This window comes from Ruditapes philippinarum, unplaced genomic scaffold (assembly GCF_026571515.1).
Source record: "Ruditapes philippinarum isolate M1 unplaced genomic scaffold, ASM2657151v2 ctg1318_1_1_1_1, whole genome shotgun sequence".
NCBI lineage: Eukaryota > Metazoa > Mollusca > Bivalvia > Venerida > Veneridae > Ruditapes > Ruditapes philippinarum.
In genome coordinates, this window is record NW_026859435.1 from 68,336 (window position 1) to 88,076 (window position 19,741).

The following is a 19,741-nucleotide window of genomic DNA, read 5'->3' on the forward strand; positions in this document are numbered from 1 at the left end:
TGCATCAGTCATATATAATTAATAATTCATACATGGTATTCACAGACATTCTGTAACAATAAAAATTGCAGACTAGAATTCTTAAATGGGAAGTTCCATACTTCATGTTTCCTTCATTCTTTTCAGCACATTATACATGTACATGTATATATGGTCATAAAAATAAACATTATTTGAGACTGGCTTTACATTTAAGTGAACTTCATTAATCACTTGAAATGCAAATAGACAAATAATATTTGCTCACATATTTAACAAAAATCATTTCATTTATATATACAATAATGCCAAAATTACAAATATTAAACTACAAAATTAATTTTCTGGATGATTTGAGGGGTCTAAGCCCATGCAAAGAGTGTCTTTTGATGCTTAAAAACACCAAAGTAATTTAATTATAATTGTGCATAACAGACAGATAGTATTGTTCATATGTACAATGTTTATTCATTTACAAAATATTAAAGTTATTTTATCATAATGACATAAATCAAACATTTAATTTATCCTTGCCCTACACATGTTACCTTATGTCACATGGTGAGAAAATTTGCAGCAGGACAGGGACTCAAACCCGGGACTTTCAGTATATTGCACAATATACCTGACAAATACTTGACACTTACTTTAGCCTGATGTATATTTGAAGCACTGTCAGAGAAGCACTCTGACAGAAACTAACCAGTATTGGTGTATGAAAGAGCCTTGTAGGGATCAAACTAAAAATGCCTGGGTTAAGAGGTAGATCTCTCAAGCACAACTATTCTTCAGTATAATCTTCCCGTGACAAAATTTTATTAGATATAAATGGTCACATTTCTCTCAAAATCCTTACACAGATGAAAATAATAACTGTATTATGGCAATTTCCTTTAATTAAAGGCACATTATTACTCAGAAACCACTAGATGTTTACATCTTTAGAAAAACTTGAGTTTTATTATAATATCTAAATATATGTATGACAGCATGCTGGATGCTTGTTACCTAAACAAAGTAGCGATAAATTTGAAATTATTTGATAATGTGAAATTGTTTGTCACCAATGTAGCAAAATACAAACCAAGTAGTATTTTGACTTTCCGTACAAAATATCAAATCACTGTAACTGTACTAATTGCCAAAAACAACTTTTAAGAAATAATAATAACAGCATTATTTTCTAAGACAGAATGGGCCTTTTATAGCTATAACAATGCTACTGTGTTTTGCCCAAAATTTTTCTTCATGAGATACCAGTTCAACACTTCATTAGCAGCCAAAAAATCATTCATATTAATTTTAACTATCTATAGGGTTTCGTAACTTATTTTAAGTACAAGTCTTAACAGTACAAAATAATTACATAATTTGAGAGAAAAATTGCATGTTTTTCTTCAAAAGTATCATCATAACCATAATTCTATGTACAACAATCAACAAATGAGCTGTGACATGACAAAACCAACATAATGGGTTTGCGACCAGCATGGATCCAGACCAGCCTGCGCATCCATGCAATCTGATCAGGATCCATGCTGTTCGCTTACCAACTCTATTACAAATGGATAAACTGACAGCAAACAGCATGGATCCCGATCAGACTGTGCGGATGCGCAGGCTGGTCTGGATCCATGCTGGTCGCAAACGCACTATGTTGGTTTTGTCATGACGCGGCTCATAATTTAATCATTTCTTCATGCATAAATATAGTGAAACTGTTACAACATGGTCTATGTAACCAAAACCTGGCATACAGTCAAACCTTTAATATAAAAAAGCCACTCCAAGAAAATTTAGATCTTTGTTAAAACATTTTGATTTATTATCATTTAAAAAAAAAACTTTGAAAAAAGACTTTTGTACTTACTATAATAGTGGTTATCACTGCAAGTTATCCAAAAATATCACGTCTGGCAAGTGGCTGACACAAGCCAGGCATTTTTTTTTTTTTTTTTATCAAATATTAATTTCTGTCATGTTTTATTAAATTAGATAAAGATAAAGATTATACAATATCATGAAAACTGATCTTACTTATCTCTTTCAAGTTGGATAAAACAATTCAAGTATTCTTGACGAGGTTAATATTCCTCTACTAACTGACAACTCTTAGATAAATTTAATTTCATTAATAACCAGTATTCACAGTGCTCCATTTTGAAATGGCCGGTCTCACAGGTTTGACTGTATGTTATACACATATGATTTTGCAATATGACAACAAAATAGACCTCTGACATTAAAATCAATACATAACTTTTTTACAAAATATATTTTCAGTTCTCCACAGAGAAAAATAGGAAGTAACATGTAGTTCAGGAGGACTTGTATATCACACATTACAAAGGTAAGTAAAATAACGAACCATTTAGAAAAACATTTCTGTACAGAAAAATCAAAACCTAATTCAATTTTAATAAGCCTGAATAGCAGATTTATACCTATTGGTATTAATCATAGATCATCTAAGATAGAAAATATTTATTTTCTTTGCCTAAGTCTTCAGGTATTAAAGCTAGGTGAAAAAGATTTTTAAGATGGGCAGTATGGCATGTATCTTTGTCTATTTCTTCCTCTTTGCCTTGACATAATGTCTTCAATAGTGCTGGGTACAATCCCTTCAACCAGTGGTACCACTTCTTGTGGTGGCTCCCAAACACTATTGACACTTTGATGTGGCAACGCTAAACATGGGTCGGGCGTCTGCTGTGTCAAGCAATCGTAACCACCTTTAAACGTAAATATAGCTATTTCACCATTACTCCTCGCTACAGCAAGTCTTTGACTTTCTATATCAAAGGCAATCAATTTTCTGCTTGGCATCTTACCAATATTACTTCCTGGAATTTTGATAATTTCAATCAGATTACATTGGAGGTTCATAACATGAATGTTTGAGCGCTCACCATTCAATATTAAAGCATTGCCTTTAGTATCTAAAGAGACATCTGTTGGATTAACTAATGGTTCTTCTGGTGTTCCTCGATACTCTCCGACAGTTCTTCCATCATCTTTATACACAAACACTGCATTTATTTTCCCATCTAGCACAATAATATTACTTCCGAAAACATCAAGCGCCTTTACACACTGTAACTGGTTATAACTAGGAGTTTTACTTATTGTAAGTAAAATGTTTCCAGCAAAGGTAAACATGTTAACAACTGACTTGTTACTTTTAGAAACAACCTTTGCACCAAGCAACGTCCCAGGCCTGGGACTTCGGCATACATACGAGTACCGGTGTGGTGATTCCAATTTATGAATAATTCTTACATTGTTTTCCCCATCAATGCCAATTACCATCACCGATTTACATCTTGGACTTGTTAGAACGTATCTGGTTTCCCCATGGGTTTCATCAAGGAAAGTCATATCACGAAGTTCAGAGCAATCGAAGACCGTTTCCGTCATCATTTCACCAGTTGGCTGAAAAAATCTCATCTTTGTATTGGCTCTATCAGCTACACATATCTTTCCTCTATTCCACGTCATAGCTGCCAAAGATAATTTATGTTCATCACCTTGTCTAAGAAGGGAGAAGGAATTCAAATGCTGTAATTTGTTGTCTGGTAAATTGTCATCATCTACTGGCTGTGGTAACTCGGGTGGTTTGGACAGACCCATAGCCTTCCAATATGGTGCAGGGGATTCTCCACTAAGTGCATGTTTATGTCGACACCCTGGAGTTTCTGACTCACTACTTTCTTCCATTTTGTTACTTTTCTCCGGACTATCAGTATCAAAACAATCTTTGCCATCATCACTTTCCCCGTTTTCAAGATAATCTTCTGACTCTGCAGCACTTTCATAAGTTTCACTTTCTTCGCTGTCACTGCAACTATGTGACTCTGTATTCAGTAACCCGTCACTTAAATCTTCAAAGTGTCCAAAACTCATACCTTTCAAAGTCTTCATTGACCTTTCATTCAAAATTAAACTTGGTACATGGAAATTATCTAGAACATCTTTACGGATTTCAATGCTTGATTCAATCTCGTTTTTCACCTTTGCCCTATCTGAATCTATAGAATCACAAGTTTCCTTTACAATCTTCTTTCCAGATTCTATATCATTGATATAGTCCGTAACCAACTCTTTAGCTCTGTCACATTCTACATCTATTTTACCAATAATTTCATCTCTCTTTTCATCTATGACTTGTTTAACCTTTTCATACACTTTGTTTACCTTATCCTTAGCTGCCTGCCTTCTATGTTCAATTTCTTTCTTCTTGTTATTGAATAACTCGGCCTGATTATCTAATGAATTCTGTAAATCATCTAACTCTTTGTTGTCCATACCGTTTGCTGTATTGTTTTCTGTAGCACTTACATTTGTAACTATTGCATTGTTACTTTGATCAATTTGTTCAGGTACGATTTTATCCATGGTGACCTCAGCTGAGCCAGTTTTATCACCTTTGTTCTCCATATCTTCAGCAGAAAGTGTTTGCAATCTTACACTTGATCTATCACTTTCAAAAAAAAAACTTGGTAAAAATATAGCACTTGAATACACAGGTAGAAGTACAGCACTTGAGAACAATGGAAAAATTAAACACTTAAAAAAAATTGCTAGTATACAATTTAAATGTTGAAGTTGCTGGCAGATATTGAACTTGAAAACACAAGTATATAAAAATATTATACTTGAAAATGCAAGGAAAAATCTAGCACTTTAATATGGGATGACACTTTAACACATTAAAATGCAAAAAGCTAGTAACATTCAATATTTGAACATAGAAAATTTCAAATATAAATGCCAATAAAATGTATATAGCTTAAATTATATCATTAAATAGTGAAAAACTAGAATAGTTATGTCATACATACATAAAACATATATGACTGTATCAAACACTTTCAAATGTCATTGAAGATATAAATATTTCAATAAAACACTGCTTTCTCCTGACATCAGTTTCACAAAATTTCCTGTCCCTTTAGCGAAGTGATATATTTTGACCAATTAATCAATGTACTGAATGTTTAAGAAGTCACACAGATTACGATCCTACTTCGACACAACCTCAGTTGCTGTTATAAAACTTTTGTTCCAATTCTGAAATTATATAAATGTCAATGTAATTTTAATCAACTTGTTTGATATATTCAGTATTGAACCATCATTATTCAATATCCTTTCTATATATTGATGAAAGTACTGCAAAAACAAGTTCAAAATTTACAAATTTTACATATCATGATATAAATGTATATGTAAATAATAATAAAATATTCAAGTTGCACCAGCACTGTTAAGTTTATATCAAGTTCCATGACTTCATTGATTTGTAATTTTGATATCAGTTGATCAAAAATTGGCCAAAAAAAACACAAAGGGATACCAAAGTATAGAGTAAAGCCACTGAATCAAAAAATGCAATGATTACAAAACAAGTTTTACAAAGGCTACAATATATTTCAATAAACTGTATACTTGTGGTTTTCATTTTTATCCGAGGCAACAGATGTGCCAACAAAACCAAACAATGAGATATAGGGGCATATATTAATTTAATCAACGGGCTGAAAATACAACCAACTTTAACTCAGTGCATTTTAATCATTCTGTTAATAATGAAGACCCTGATATTACAATTCAATCTTACTATTTAGCAAGGTTGATGCTCTGTTCTAATTCTCGTAGTGAAGCTTTTCCTTTATTTATCATCATCTGTATAGCAATCTGAAAACAAGCATTAATAATCTAACTCTTCAGAAAGTTCAAACTTTATACAACTAAAGTACGATTGAAAGAAAACTTGATTAATACCTTACATTATATAAAAGTTTTTGTACACATTTAAATACCTTTAAATAAAAGCTGTCTAAGAAACAACACACTCCATTTTTCTCAGTGCTTGACAGTAAGCCGTGACATTCGCACTTTGATGAAATGACTAATCTTGTGTTTTGCTATAACAAGTACGAGTGTCACCATGAAGGGATGTGACAGGTAGAACTCACCAAGGTGTATCAACATATTGAGTTCCTATGATAACAGCATTGTTAGTATGACTGTATTGAAGTTTATGACAATAAATGAAAACTTAAACAAAGGTAAACCATCAATGCCACCACTGAGTGGGTCATGAATGATATTAAATTTGACAAATATTCTAATTTTTCTTAGAAAAAGTGTTTTGTAAAGTCAATTTTCTCATATAATTATTCAAAGCAGTGGTTGAGGGGTTAGAGTCAATGACTTCTAATCCAGTTACCTCTCTGGCGAAGGTTCGATCCCCGGGAAATGCTTTAATAGTTTAGCACGGAGGAAGGTAGTCTAGTACTACTAGTGTTACTCTCCAGGAATGATGGTTAGGAAACTACCCACCTATATGACTGAAATACTGTTGGGAAAAGGCGTAAAATGAAACAAACAAACAAACAAAGTAGTGGTGCAGAAATGTTACCTCATCAGTTAAATGTTTATTATTCTCAAAGTTATCACGAGCCCAATATTTCATTTCATTCCTGTAGTACTCATCTGGTATTTTTTTCACTGTGCGTAATATGTTTCTATAAAGCTTCAAAACTTCTGATCTGAGCATAAACTGAAAATAAATAGAATAGTACTATATTGTTACAATGAATCAAGGACAATAAACACACTAACATGTTGTTTAGCACCACATGATATACTGTATGACAAATACTAAGATTGGCATTATGTTATGATTATTTCAAACTGGTTACCCTGGTGATGATCCTGCCTTATGGACACAATTGGGTGGTAAACTCTTTACTAAATATATATAAAGCCTTTACTTTTACAAAGCTAAACATAAACTGTGATTATGCAATGATAGAGAATACATGGTTGATGTTGGGATGGAGAAGGTTTATCTGTTGAGCGAGAAAGTGTATCTTGGTGAAGAGAGCCAAGATTCATTTTCGCAGTGAACCGGATAAACCTACCTTTTCCTATCCAGACATCAACCATGTATTTGATTTATCCTGCTTTTGTCTACTTTGATCACTTACTTTTCACTGATAAAACAGCGTCTGTATGTAGTTTTGTTTTTATGCTATCCATATGACGTCCTCATGTGACGTAAGAACTGGACATAGATAAGTTTATTTGGCAAGGCTTTATCCAGCTGATGATATAGACATCATCAAAGGCTAACCATGTGACGTAATGACTGGAGATAGACAAGTTTATCCTGCAAGGCTAAGTAAAGCTTGCCAAGATACACTTTCTCGCTCAGCGGATAAACCTTATAAATCCTATCCCACAATCAACCATGTATTCTCTATCTCCAGTCATTATGCAACATGGTCAGCCTATGATGACAGGCGAGAAAGAGTATCTTGGCGAGCTTTAGTGCAAACCGGATAAACCTTCTCCTATCCTGACATCAACCATGTATTCTCTATCACTACAGTAAAGTGTGTCACCGTGTTTCCTTCATTTTTGCTCTTTCAAAATATCATAGAGAAAAATATTAGATCTATATTTACATCCTTCCTGGGACCAAATAACATACTGAAGGTCCCAGATCCTACACATTATGTAATAAACATAATTATGAACATGATTAGCCACTATTTTAACATTTTAAAATTGTCATCAGAAACTTTTTCTCATTATGATTAACAAAAAATTCAAGGAGTGAAATAACTCCTCAAAAGTCATTCACACAAAAAAATGAATATGTTATTAATAATTGCCCTTTAGAAACAATATCTGGAGCCAAACAAAATAAAATATGATTCGTTACAGAGACACAGATAACATTATTGTCTACATCTCCAATATGAAGCATTTTTTGTAGATCTAGTTAAATATTTAAAAATAATCTCACCTTTTCATCTATACCTTCAGAATACAATTTATGAGTTTAGCTGCATTTGTTATTTGTTAAATACATGTGCATCTAAATCAACAATAAATTTTAAATAACTACTAAAGTATTTGTAACTCCTTCAGCCCTTTACTTACAAAATGAAAGTAAACACGTGCATGATATCGTCTACAATAATATCACAAAAACAAGCAAAATCCAGTATATTGTTTCTATGTTCCAGTTCTATCCAGTTTGTTTATCCGGATACTGTGTCGTTTATGTAAAATTAAAAAAGCAACTCTCTTAGCCGTGATAACTTATCGAATGACCTTCTGAAACTGCTAGTTCAGAAAAGGGTTGTCTTCTTTAATACAAATAGGACACAAAGTATGACAATGCAAATATATATTGAAAGATTTGTACCTGTTTTAGTGTTAGCATTTTCCTCGGGTCATATCAGGGGAAACAACTCTAACAGATAAACAAGATACAAACTAACAGTGGTTATTCCCCCTGAACACGTGTCACATGTCTAGCCTCGACCGTTGCTCGTGCTCGGGTTGTATTATGAAATATAAAAAGAAAAAAAGTTAAAAGATGTTTCTTTAGTACTGAAGGTCTATTTTTAAAATCTTTAAATTATTAAAAAAGTATAGTTAAAGTCGATTTTGTTGACCATCCGTTGGAGAATATTTCCTAATAAAGTGGAAACAGACCTCAGATCTAAAGCTATAGTTATCATGATACAGCACTACAGGACCAGAGATGATACAAGTGTCTCATAGATTCGGATGATACGTGTAAGTCGTAGTTACCAAGCACTGAAAGCTTCCCTTTTCTAGACATTCCATGCAATAGGGCAAAGGACAACATCAGCATGCATGACCATGTCATTCACTGTTGTTCTTTTTAGCTATTAAATTGTTTAAACACTAGTAACTGTAGTAGAGCTAATTAGAATCAAATTTCAAGTGTTACATCGCCTTAATTATTATATTTGATCTTTGTTGAAGAATTATGTAATGTCAAATATGACAATATGTATACATTTACATGCAATATAATTATATATAATATTTACTATTGATCATGATGTCTACTGTATGGGAATACAATTGAAGATTCTATCTGTTCCTTTAGTGATCTTGTTATTGAAATATATTTTGTTATTATTTAGTGATTTTTTTTTTCATATAGGCTACAGATCTTTTAAGATTTGGTACTAGAAAATTTAAAACTAAGTAAGAATTTCAAATTTTATATTTTTAGGCCTCAGTGGAGTTCCTTTCAATGTGACTATGACCTTGGGGGTAGAATCTAGTTGCCTGATTGTTGAGTTCTCACAGTGTGTCATAATGAGGATCATCTGTGTCAAGGTATTTTAAAAATTACAGGGTTGTTAGACATTAATCTTCTTTTGACCGTTTTCAATCTGACAAGATAATTTTCCAACCCCAGAAGTAATTACATGCATTTTGTACAAAATGAACCTCATGTCAAGATGTACACAAACCCAAATCAAATTCGTGTAACAGTTGTTAGACTTACTTAAAAACCTTGAAAATAAAGTCACCTGGTCTTTAAAATTGCGGCCATCTTTTGACCAACTGACAGTTTTTACAGCAGCAAGGGAGGTAATAAATAAATACACTGATCATAATTTCACAGAAATAAAGAGGGGACAATAGATAGTGGTTAGAGTTGAATTAATATGTACTTAATATTTTATTGGTGGCATTGAACGAAAAAATATTTTGAAATAAGTATCTTGAGCATTATAAAAACATAGACCTCACAGCATTTTAATGGCTGCATTATAAACAAATGGACCATTGGTATTAAAAGCTCTTATAATTACCATGCCTCTGGCTTCACTTGATTTCACATAAAATTATTATAAACAAAACTCATAAATGATCAATATCAATAGCTTTTAAATCAAATAGCCCTCATGACCAAAAATTGACCATGCCGATAGGAATAAGATGGTTTTATGGAGACTAATTGTAACTCGCATATCCCTTTTGAGAAGAAAAAAAGTGTTTCATATTTTGTATTTAATTTATATAGGTATTTATTGACATAAAAATTATGTTTATAGCACACCATGGTATTTCATGGTCATTTACTGTGAGTATAATGCTTTTTACCATGGTCTGTAATTTTGTTACATGGTAATTACCATGGTTTTTCATGATAGCTTACTGATATGCAGAACGACCATGTTATTACATGGTCATACTCAGCACTTAGACCATGATGTGACCATAAAGCACCTGATGTCAAGGCTTATTTGCGCACTGCGCCGGGTGTGCGTTACCATGGTTTTTGAATTCACTGTTACGGACAAGCTATTTGCGTTATCAGATTAGATATAGCATCAGTTTACAGGTATTGTTTTCCGATTAAGTGTAATATACATGTATAACAATAAGTGATAAGTTGGACATTCTGCAATTGACAGTCACAGTCCGGTTTACTTTTGATCTTCCCTCGTATGCATTATCACAATCAAAGATTCAGTTTCAAAGATCTTTTTTAAAAAGAATTTTTCTTCAAAATAGTCATTTTCAAAATTTCATTAGAATTAGCATGAAACACACAATGAGGCACGCTGCTTTAAATGCACCAAAAATTCCATCTCTACAACTTTCATGTTTATACTGTATTAATCTTTAATCAATTCAATTTAATTTAAAGCAATATTGTTAATATGTCACAGATTCTCAATCTTAAATGAGGTAACACCCTTAAAAAGATAATTACACAACTTTATAAGGTAGGGCTTTATCTGAATAACAGTAGGTGGATAATAGTAAACAAAAGATTTTACTTTCTCTTGTGTATTAATTCCATAATCTTATTTCATTATTATATAATAATGTATGGCCAGGTAGAAATATTTTATAACTTCAATATTATCTGATCTTATTTATAATTAATAATTTTCAACTTTTGACAATTGACCTGTAAGAATCATTGTTAAGTTTACAAAACGGCACATAAGTATACATTTTAAAAGCCTTTACAAATTAAATAGTAAATTATATTTCACCTTAAACTTTTACTCAATGAAAAGGGTGGTGTTTATCTTTTCCATTTAAACCAGTCATCAATGTGTGACGTCGGAATTTTCAGTTGTGTATCTGACTTGCCACTGCCTTATATAAAACATTCTCTCATCGGATATTTTATAGGGATATTTTACATGGTTAGTTTGTACATAAGGAGTGAAGAAATGTTTAGTTTTATTAGCTGATATAAAATACAGATTATCTTTGTGTGCTATTTTTGGAATTTAGCAGTTTTATAACAAGGTAAATGTGTATAAATTATGATTTATTTCATTTGAATGTAAGGCACTTGTATACATGCATTATTTGAGTTACATTTTTAGTAAACATTTTTAGTTTTAACATACACATATTTACTGTGCTAGAACAGTTGAATTTACTGCATGAATGAACATTTCCTCGCATGAATTCAGTCATTATCATATTATAAAATGTCTATATTAAGACTTTCGTGCCCTATATTTAAGATAACACTAAAATTTGGTCCCTTAAGTTATGTAAGAAAGTCTTAAATATAGCCATGGATAAATATATTACATATATAAATCTGTAATATAGCTAAAACTTTTAATTGTCCTATATTTTAAGACAAAGTTTAAATATACTCAGTATTTATTAAGACAGTTAAGAGATGTGTTTTAATGGTAAATTTGTTAATGATTAAAGTGGCTACTATTTTATTTCTTGTATAATTTTAAGTTTTGTGTTGAACTACCTCCTGACCCTTATTAATGTTTTAAAATAGGCGTGATTCTGAAAGTGGCTTAAAATCATTTATACATGTCCTTGCCAGTCTAAGGTGACAATTTGTTGGGCTTTGTATCATGAGAATGTTCTTAGCTAAATAACACTAAAGATGCTTCCATCAAGTGATTTATGGCTGACAAAATTAATATTCAACTGGGATATTTGCTTGTTGTTATTTTTGTTCATGGTTATTACATATATGGCATGATCCTGGGAGTTAAACATGAAACTGCTCTCATATTAATTATCAACATAGTGCAGTAATGGGTTAAGTCCTGTTAAATTTGATAGGAGTTAATCCATTACTGCACTAAGGTGACAAAATATGCATGACAGTTAAACACTACCAGTACCTATAATTAAACCACACCGTGCATACCTGGGCTGCAACTATTTTAAGCCTGCCCTTCAATATTATATTTTCACCAAATTATTGGATATAATAAATTGTTCAAGATACTTCCCTGTATAAATTCATTTTACATTAATTGTCACACTTTAAAATTTATAATACTCTGAGTAAATATTATACATCAAATAAAAAAGGTAAAAAGTTATATTTTTGAACTAGGAAAATGTTTTTATGTCTGTTTTTTAATGCTTCGGAGATATCACTTTTACCAGATACATGTATTTATGTAACTGTTTTTGTCCTCGCTAAATACATTGACGTATCTTTTAAGTTTTGTTCTTACATCACAGATATTTGCTAATTGAACATGTGGACACCTAGGGTTTGACATTTTAGAATATAATTTAATATTATACAACATCTTTTATTTTATATAATCTCTACTTTTGAACACAAAGTTATGAAAGAGACATATTGGAAAATAATACCTGAAAATGCTATTATGGAATGTTCCAATTCAAGTTTCAGCAGGGTTACAAGGAAATATGTTAGACACCTTTTAAAACCCTTAAGGTTGTTGGTGGCTGCAGCAGCAGGAATCATGTCAGATCATTATTTATTGTATGTTACTGTTTGCTATTCATGCAGTCAGTATTTATTTTGATATTTTCTCTAAAAATGATTAATGTGGTTTTCTCCTGTTTGAAAAATGGACAAGTCCATTTAAAGATATTTAGCATTAGGATTAGCGTTTAATAGGGTTTTGAACACAGAGAAATACCATTAATAATGATCAGTGCGATCTGACTGAGTCATCAACTAACTTTAAAATTCAAAGTATAAAAATTATATACTGATCTGGGACATTAAATATCAAATATGCAATATAATGATACAATAGTGTTTATATTATCAGTATTTGAAATTTACTATAATTAAAGGCTAACTTGTTAAATAAGGTAAGACAGTTTATTATCTGTTTCTCTTTTATATTTCAAGCAAAAATATTTTTTTAGTCCTCCAGGCTGTCTCACACAGTAATAAGTCTCATCTTATGTGGTGTACATCATAAGTTAGTAAGTAAGTAAGTAAGTAAAGTAAAGTAAAGTAACGTAAAGTAAGGTAAGGTAGGGTAGGGTAGGGTAGGGTAAGGTAAGGTAAGGTAAGGTAAGGTAAGGTAAGGTAAGGTAAGGTAAGGTAAGGTCAGGTCAGGTCAGGTCAGGTCAGTCAGTCAGTGAGGCTACACATTTGGTCTCCCAATCTTCCATGTGCAGGCCTCAAAAACATAAATATACATAAAATATACATAATTTACATCATGGTTGTACAAAAAAAAACATATACATGAAAACACAAAATATAATAATATATATTACTTTATAAAAACAATGCATAAATAATTAAAAACACAATACATATTCAAAATACATGTGCAATGCATGAACACACATTACTTTACACTAAATCTATGTAAAATCAATGTAAGATCAAGATCAATCATAATTGGAACTGTTGCATATCCTACTATATAACAGATGATGCCTGACTTAGACTTCGGAATAAACCATTGGAATTTTAAAAGGTATCAGTCGTATCAAAATAGAAAATGAAGCAGCCAGAGCAGGGTTTTTATGTTTAAGACTAAAGTACAGGAATTGGCTTATAATAATAAATCTATAATGACACAAATAAGGAATTACTGCCTGCTATTTAAATCTGTCTTTTGCACATTATTGTCTGTGATTATTCATAATATGGCTTCATAAAATAAACCTTGATTATTTTCTAAATGTTATATTATATACCATCATATTGATAAGTCTTGAGGATGTACACAACTATATATACGAGGTATGTTCAAAAAGTTCGTGGATTTTTGCTGTCATTTTTTACTTGGTTCATAAAAACACCCTTAGTGGATATGAATCGAAAGAGTGTCTTTACTTCTAAAAGTAAGATTTACTTTTATTGTAAACTTTTATTTCCTTTACGAGTTATGTGCACTTTAATAACCATGGCAACGCAACATCGGCGCACGCCGAAATTTTCATATAATGCTTAAATATATACAAATGTTGAAACAAACTGAATGATTGTTTTATGAAGTAAAATACAAGTAATCATCTAACAATATTTAAATGTCATAAATCTGAAATTTGACGTCGTTTGGAGGTTGAATAGCTGAACAAACAGGTTTTGAGCAGCAGTAGACAGACGGGTAAGTTGGGAAGTATAAAGCCCGTTTAAAAAATAGAAATTCGCTGTTTCGGAAATTTTTACCAATAGATGTGGGATACTCTTTCATATTTTTATGTGGTGATTAATTTAACTAATAACAATGAGTTGGCGAGCAAGTCTCTTGGTTTCAGGTCGCGCATGCAATTCACATACGGAAAATACATGCTCACAGACAGAAAGGGTGACGGAGAATTTTAGCGGCAAAGTGTTGGGACGTTTGTAACGTCAACTGAAGTCCAGACAGTATGAAAGGTTTGCGACATGTCCGACATGTTTAAATTCTGCATCGGGTCTATGCATTCAATTCTGACAAAACGATTCAATTTAATTAAAATATTTTTTTTCATTCACCACGATAAATGCGTATTTACAATAAATAATTGTAGTTATTATTTGTATTACGAGTATTTACCCTCGTCCGTTTGATAATTAATGCTAACCGGTGTTCAGTAGATTTACCGCATAAAATAATTTCAGTTGATAAAATGTTTTTCTTTATCATTGATAATCATAATCATAATCATTAAAGATTGTTTAAAGATCGAACGAGGGCGGTTTCAAATTAATACTATAAATCAACAATTGAATTAACCTAATAACACTGTCTGTTAAGTGTCGAAATTACTCAAAAATCCCGATAAAGCGCGGAAAGTATGCGGCACTCGGACGGAGAATGGAGCGAAAAGATTACCACTTTATATCTCGGGTCATCATCACAAATAGAAAAATGGTTTTGGTATATGATCCACGGATATTGAACACTAAAAAGAGTACTTTCAGAAACAATGACGCTGGTAAAACGTTTCATTTATATTGCGACGTCACGAACGTAATTTTGTTTCGTAATCAGCGTGCGCCGGATTGTGCACCCCTTGTGATTTGTAACTGTCACAGAATTGTTATTTGCAAACATATTGAATTGATTTTTTCATCTTTAAATAAGGACATATTTTCGTATATGTCTCTTGTAAAATCATATACGCAAATTAAAAGATGTGAACAGTAGAGCCGCAGTCCACGAACTTTTTGAACATCCCTCGTATTAGTCATTTAATATACCTGCCTGTGGATGAACCATGCTAAATCAATCATACTTTACCTGGAACAATTTTTCAGTTGGGTCACTTTTCACATTACATTCTGACTACATTACAATACAAAGTACAGTGCATGAAGATAATTATGAACTTTTTGTAAATTCTTACAATTTTCCTTATATCATAGTACATGGATTACTGTGATTTATTACCTAACCTACATGTTACCTATTTTAAATGGATGACTAATTTCTCATTTCAATATATTGAATGTATAGGTAATGATCCAGAAAAAAATATCTAACTAAAATGTTAGAATTGGTGTTCGAAATTGGATTTTTAATGCAATTAGTACGCAGAAAGTGTCAATTTAGCTCTATATTGATTCATTTGATTTAGATAGGTAATATTTTCTTAAAAGTCAAAATCTTCAGAGTCTGACATGTTGATAATATCATATATTTTTTTCATTTTAGATTGGATTCTCATAATATAGTGACAGTTATTTTTACAAATATTTATATTTAGTTTTATTCTAATGTCATAGGTCAAGGTCAGTCTAACCTTTTACAAAGGCTTAAATTTCCAAAATGTTTTTTGTCCAATTATGAATATATTTCATTTAATAATTACAAAGGTAGAGCCAATTATTGCAAAAATCAGTGAAAATTCAATCATTTGACCTTCAAGGTCAAGGTAGTGACAGGTGACTATATATTTTAGTGTTTTGATATGTCCTTCACATTTCTCATTGCACTGAAGTGATTGGTCTCCCTTTTTACCAATTTTTGAAATTTTAATTTCAGTTTATATTTTCGTTAAATGCATATTTGTAAAACCTTCCATACACTTATACTTTATTTGTATTTTTTTTTTGAAAGACAAATGAATATTGTAAAATAGAATCAAAAGTTTCGCAACAAGATATGCTGCTTTTTTTCAGTAAAGGAGTTAACAGTTTGGCATTGATTTGATACATGCATAGTGGCATGCACATTTAAAGCAAAATACAAAAGAAATATATAAAAATATTTCCTTCAATGATACAGTTATTTTGGTAGTTTGCACTTTTAAAAAAAAATTCAAACAATAAATTTGTGAGCTTCAGGCAGCAGATTAAAGCTTTAAACACTATATTCCAATAACAAAACAACAGCTAACAGACAACAGCAGACACACATAATGTTGATCTCTTATTATAGGCTTTCCAGTGGTTTTAAATTGGAGTTAATTTAATCTTTGAAATGTTCTAAATTTGTTCTTATCTAGTAACCAGAACATTTTTAGAACATTTTTCAAAACTTGTGCTTATGAACAGTTCTTAAAACATTCTTATGATCTATGAAGAACGATTGAAGAACAATTGAAGGACTTTAATATTTCTTTAAAAGTTCAGGAACTGTTCTAAAACCATGTTCTTGAACAGTTCTTGCACAGATGTTCTTGAACAGTCATTTAGTACACTGTTCAAGAACTGTTCTTAATGTTCTTTAACTGAACATGAATCATTCCAGAACATAAGAACAAGATTTCAACTGTGTTGTTCAAAAGACTAACTTCAGAATTAAAGAAACTCCACTGAGGTCCAAAAGCTTAAAACATACATAATTTTATTATTTAATTCCTTACAAAGATCAGTTGAGATGCTTAAACAGAAAGATATGCAAAAGATAATTAAGAAATATACAAGAAATAAATTTGAAATCATATTTGTTCTATTGTAAGCCTGATTTTAATGAATTTGAATGAAAAGCACAGATTTAACGCTTTTAAAGTTTTGGTCATTTTTCACAGTTAGATTATTCTGGAAAAAACAGAGTAAGTGAATGATCTGAAATTTTGCATACAAGCTATTGGTCTACACCTACATCAAATTGAATATATAATCTTGGGAAAATTATTTCCAGTCTTGTGTCATGTAAAAAACCAAAAACTGGTGGAGTTCCTTTAACAAGAATACTTTAGGATTTTCCAGCTAGTCTGGGGGAAACAAACAAACTTTTTTACGTAGCGGGTTTCAAAATTAAACAAAAAAAAGGTTTTGACAGTTTTGGCACAATGAAAGTTTTAATTAAATTTTAACAGAAAAAATTGTTGTTGGTTTACGGGGGGAATTAACCCTCGGTTTAATCACAAATTTGCCAAGTTCTGCATAACATTTCTATTGATGATGTAAGCATAATCCTTTAACAGCAACAATTTTGAGATTCACAGTTCAAGTCAAGAACTGACTTTCTCACTATTTGGTGTTTTGCTAGTTTAAAAATTTAAAAATGTTTAATTTTTACCCAAAAATTTAAGCCCATGAAAACTTTTTCTGTGGGAAAAGGGCCCAGATTTAAATGAAAAACATGTTTTTGGGAAAAAATGTAAAAGTATACTAAAAAAGCAAATATACTGTGTTGAAATTCCCAACATTTTTGTTAAGGGAAATTAATTTGGCCCTTTGTTAGTAAATTTTGTATTTATTTCATTTTTTTCCCTTTTCAAGAATAAAAGTTTTTTTTAGGGAAAAAAAAAACCCCCCTTTTTATTTAAATCTGTGTGACTTTCTGTTCTAGCAGCATGTAATGTTCATAGAGACTTTATAATAGATGCTAATAAGAACAAATTAAATGATATTAATTTACAAAATTTAACAGTTCAAAAGGAACAAAGGACATCGTGTGCGTATTTGAGTTTATTTATACTCGCCATTGGCTGCCCATCTATTGGCAAGTCCTTTAGAATAGTATTGAGTCTTTTTATACATTTTATAATTTGGAGGATAGTGCAAGATACTGTGAGATACAGAAAGATGCCCCAATTCCAGTTCTTTAACATGCCAAATGTTTAAGCACTCATACACTGGACCTCCATTTAAAGTCTCATCCGAAAGACTAATTAGTAATTTTAGTTGGCCAGCACGAGAATCAAACCCACAATGTCTAGATTACAAGTCTCTCGCTCTAACTGATTGAGCTATGCCGGCTGACGCTTAAGGGACATAGGAGAAGTATTCTGACTTTTATATAAAATCACTCATGTGTATAAACAATATATAAAATCACTCATGTGTATAAACAATATATAAAATCACTCATGTGTATAAACAATATACAAAATCACTCATGTGTATAAACAAAATCACTGTATCATTGATTGTAAGCCTATACATTTCAATGTACATGGGTTATTGTGTATCATTCACGTATATTGTAAGCTTGTATAATTCAAGTTGTACCATTTTATTTTTTTTGCATTCACTGTATGAAGACTAGATGTGTTTGTACACTGTAAAATACTATATCATTATAAAAGATGTAAAAAAAAAAAAATATTGCCAATGAGTGACATTTTTATGCACCCCACATGGTAAGCATATAGTCGCCGCTTAAAAAATGTCCGTCCATCCGTCTGTCCGCACAACCAAAAAGGGATAGGGGGCCATCTAACTGTAAACGGAACAAAAGATAACAAGAGATTTCATTCCATAACAAAAGAGTAAGGGGCCATTGGAACTCTATTAAACAATAGGAAATAAAAAAAGAAATGACCCCTTATTCCATTTCGGACAAACAGATGTCCATCTGTCTGTCTGCTTTTCTTGTCTGGGACATAACTCTGAAACAACAAGATGTACCAACATGAAAATTTGTAGGTAGATAGATCTCATTGAGTAGAAGTGCAGCCCAAAAGAACCATAACTCTGCCTTTCATTATTTTGGAGTTATTGCCCTTTGCTCATTTTTACACTTTGAACTTTGTCCCGGACATAACATCTGAAACTATAAGAGATATCAACATAAAACTTTGTAGGCAGAAAGACCTCATTGGGTACATGAACAGTGCAAAGAACAGTAACTGGGTCTTTCCTAGGTACGTTTAGAATTATTGCACTTTGAACTTTGTCCCGGACATAACATCTGAAACTATAAGAGATATGAACAAGAAACTTTGTAGGCAGATAGATCTCATTGGGTACATGAACAGTGCAAAGAACAGTAACTGGGTCTTTCCTAGGTACGTTTAGAATTATTGCACTTTGAACTTTGTCCAGGTCATAACTCCACTAACTACAAGAGGTCCAAAACATATTCTTGGAGCATTACCCGGTTCAACCAGTTCTTGTGTAAACTGTTAACAATTAGCTTTTTAGCTTTTTGGGGCATTAAATCAGCCTTTAAATGTCTAATTTGAAATTTATTTTTATTATACTCTTCAAATATTATTTTTGTTATGGACAAATCTAGATTTAATGATATTATCTATTCTAATAGCTATAAATAGATTTTATTGTAGTAAATTCCTGATAAGGTGTTACTGGTCATTGTTGTAGATGTGTATTAACAGCATGGTATGCCAGAGGCTACATGTACAGCTATGTAATGTACATGTTTTTAAGTCTATGGAATGCTATTTATTTATGGTGTCTGTGAATTGGGACGTTATTATGTTAGATTTGTTTAAAAATTTACTTAAGTGCCCTAGTTTAGTAAAAATCAGCTGGTAAAAAAATCACATAACACAGCTA

At 31.5% G+C, this 19,741-nt stretch overlaps 2 protein-coding genes across 5 annotated transcripts in view; one reads left to right on the plus strand and one right to left on the minus strand.

Annotated features, from left to right (window-relative positions):
* Positions 1-618: 618 nt before the first annotated feature.
* On the minus strand, positions 619-7,955 carry LOC132756512 (uncharacterized). 2 transcript variants are annotated; one of them, XM_060747600.1, is made up of 4 exons: positions 7,936-7,955; positions 6,404-6,544; positions 5,600-5,676; positions 619-5,049 (listed from the first exon to the last, which is right to left on the minus strand). In XM_060747600.1, the coding sequence occupies exon 4, from the start codon at positions 4,414-4,416 to the stop codon at positions 2,515-2,517; it is 1,902 nt and encodes a 633-aa protein (XP_060603583.1). In that variant the 5' UTR covers positions 4,417-5,049; positions 5,600-5,676; positions 6,404-6,544; positions 7,936-7,955; the 3' UTR covers positions 619-2,514. The 2 variants fall into 2 exon arrangements, with proteins under 2 accessions (XP_060603583.1, XP_060603582.1); XM_060747599.1 differs by lacking the exon at positions 7,936-7,955 and adding an exon at positions 6,975-6,991.
* A 1,095-nt stretch (positions 7,956-9,050) lies between these two features.
* Positions 9,051-19,741, plus strand: part of LOC132756510 (synaptotagmin-like protein 5) — a 93,441-nt gene continuing 82,750 nt past the window's right edge. The window contains exon 1 of one of the 3 annotated variants that reach the window (XM_060747594.1): positions 9,051-9,156. The gene's annotated coding sequence lies outside the window, so the exon portion shown is untranslated. Of the gene's footprint in view, positions 9,157-10,852; positions 11,098-19,741 lie in introns of those variants that run through there. The other 2 variants (XM_060747593.1, XM_060747596.1) reach the window with 2 other exon arrangements.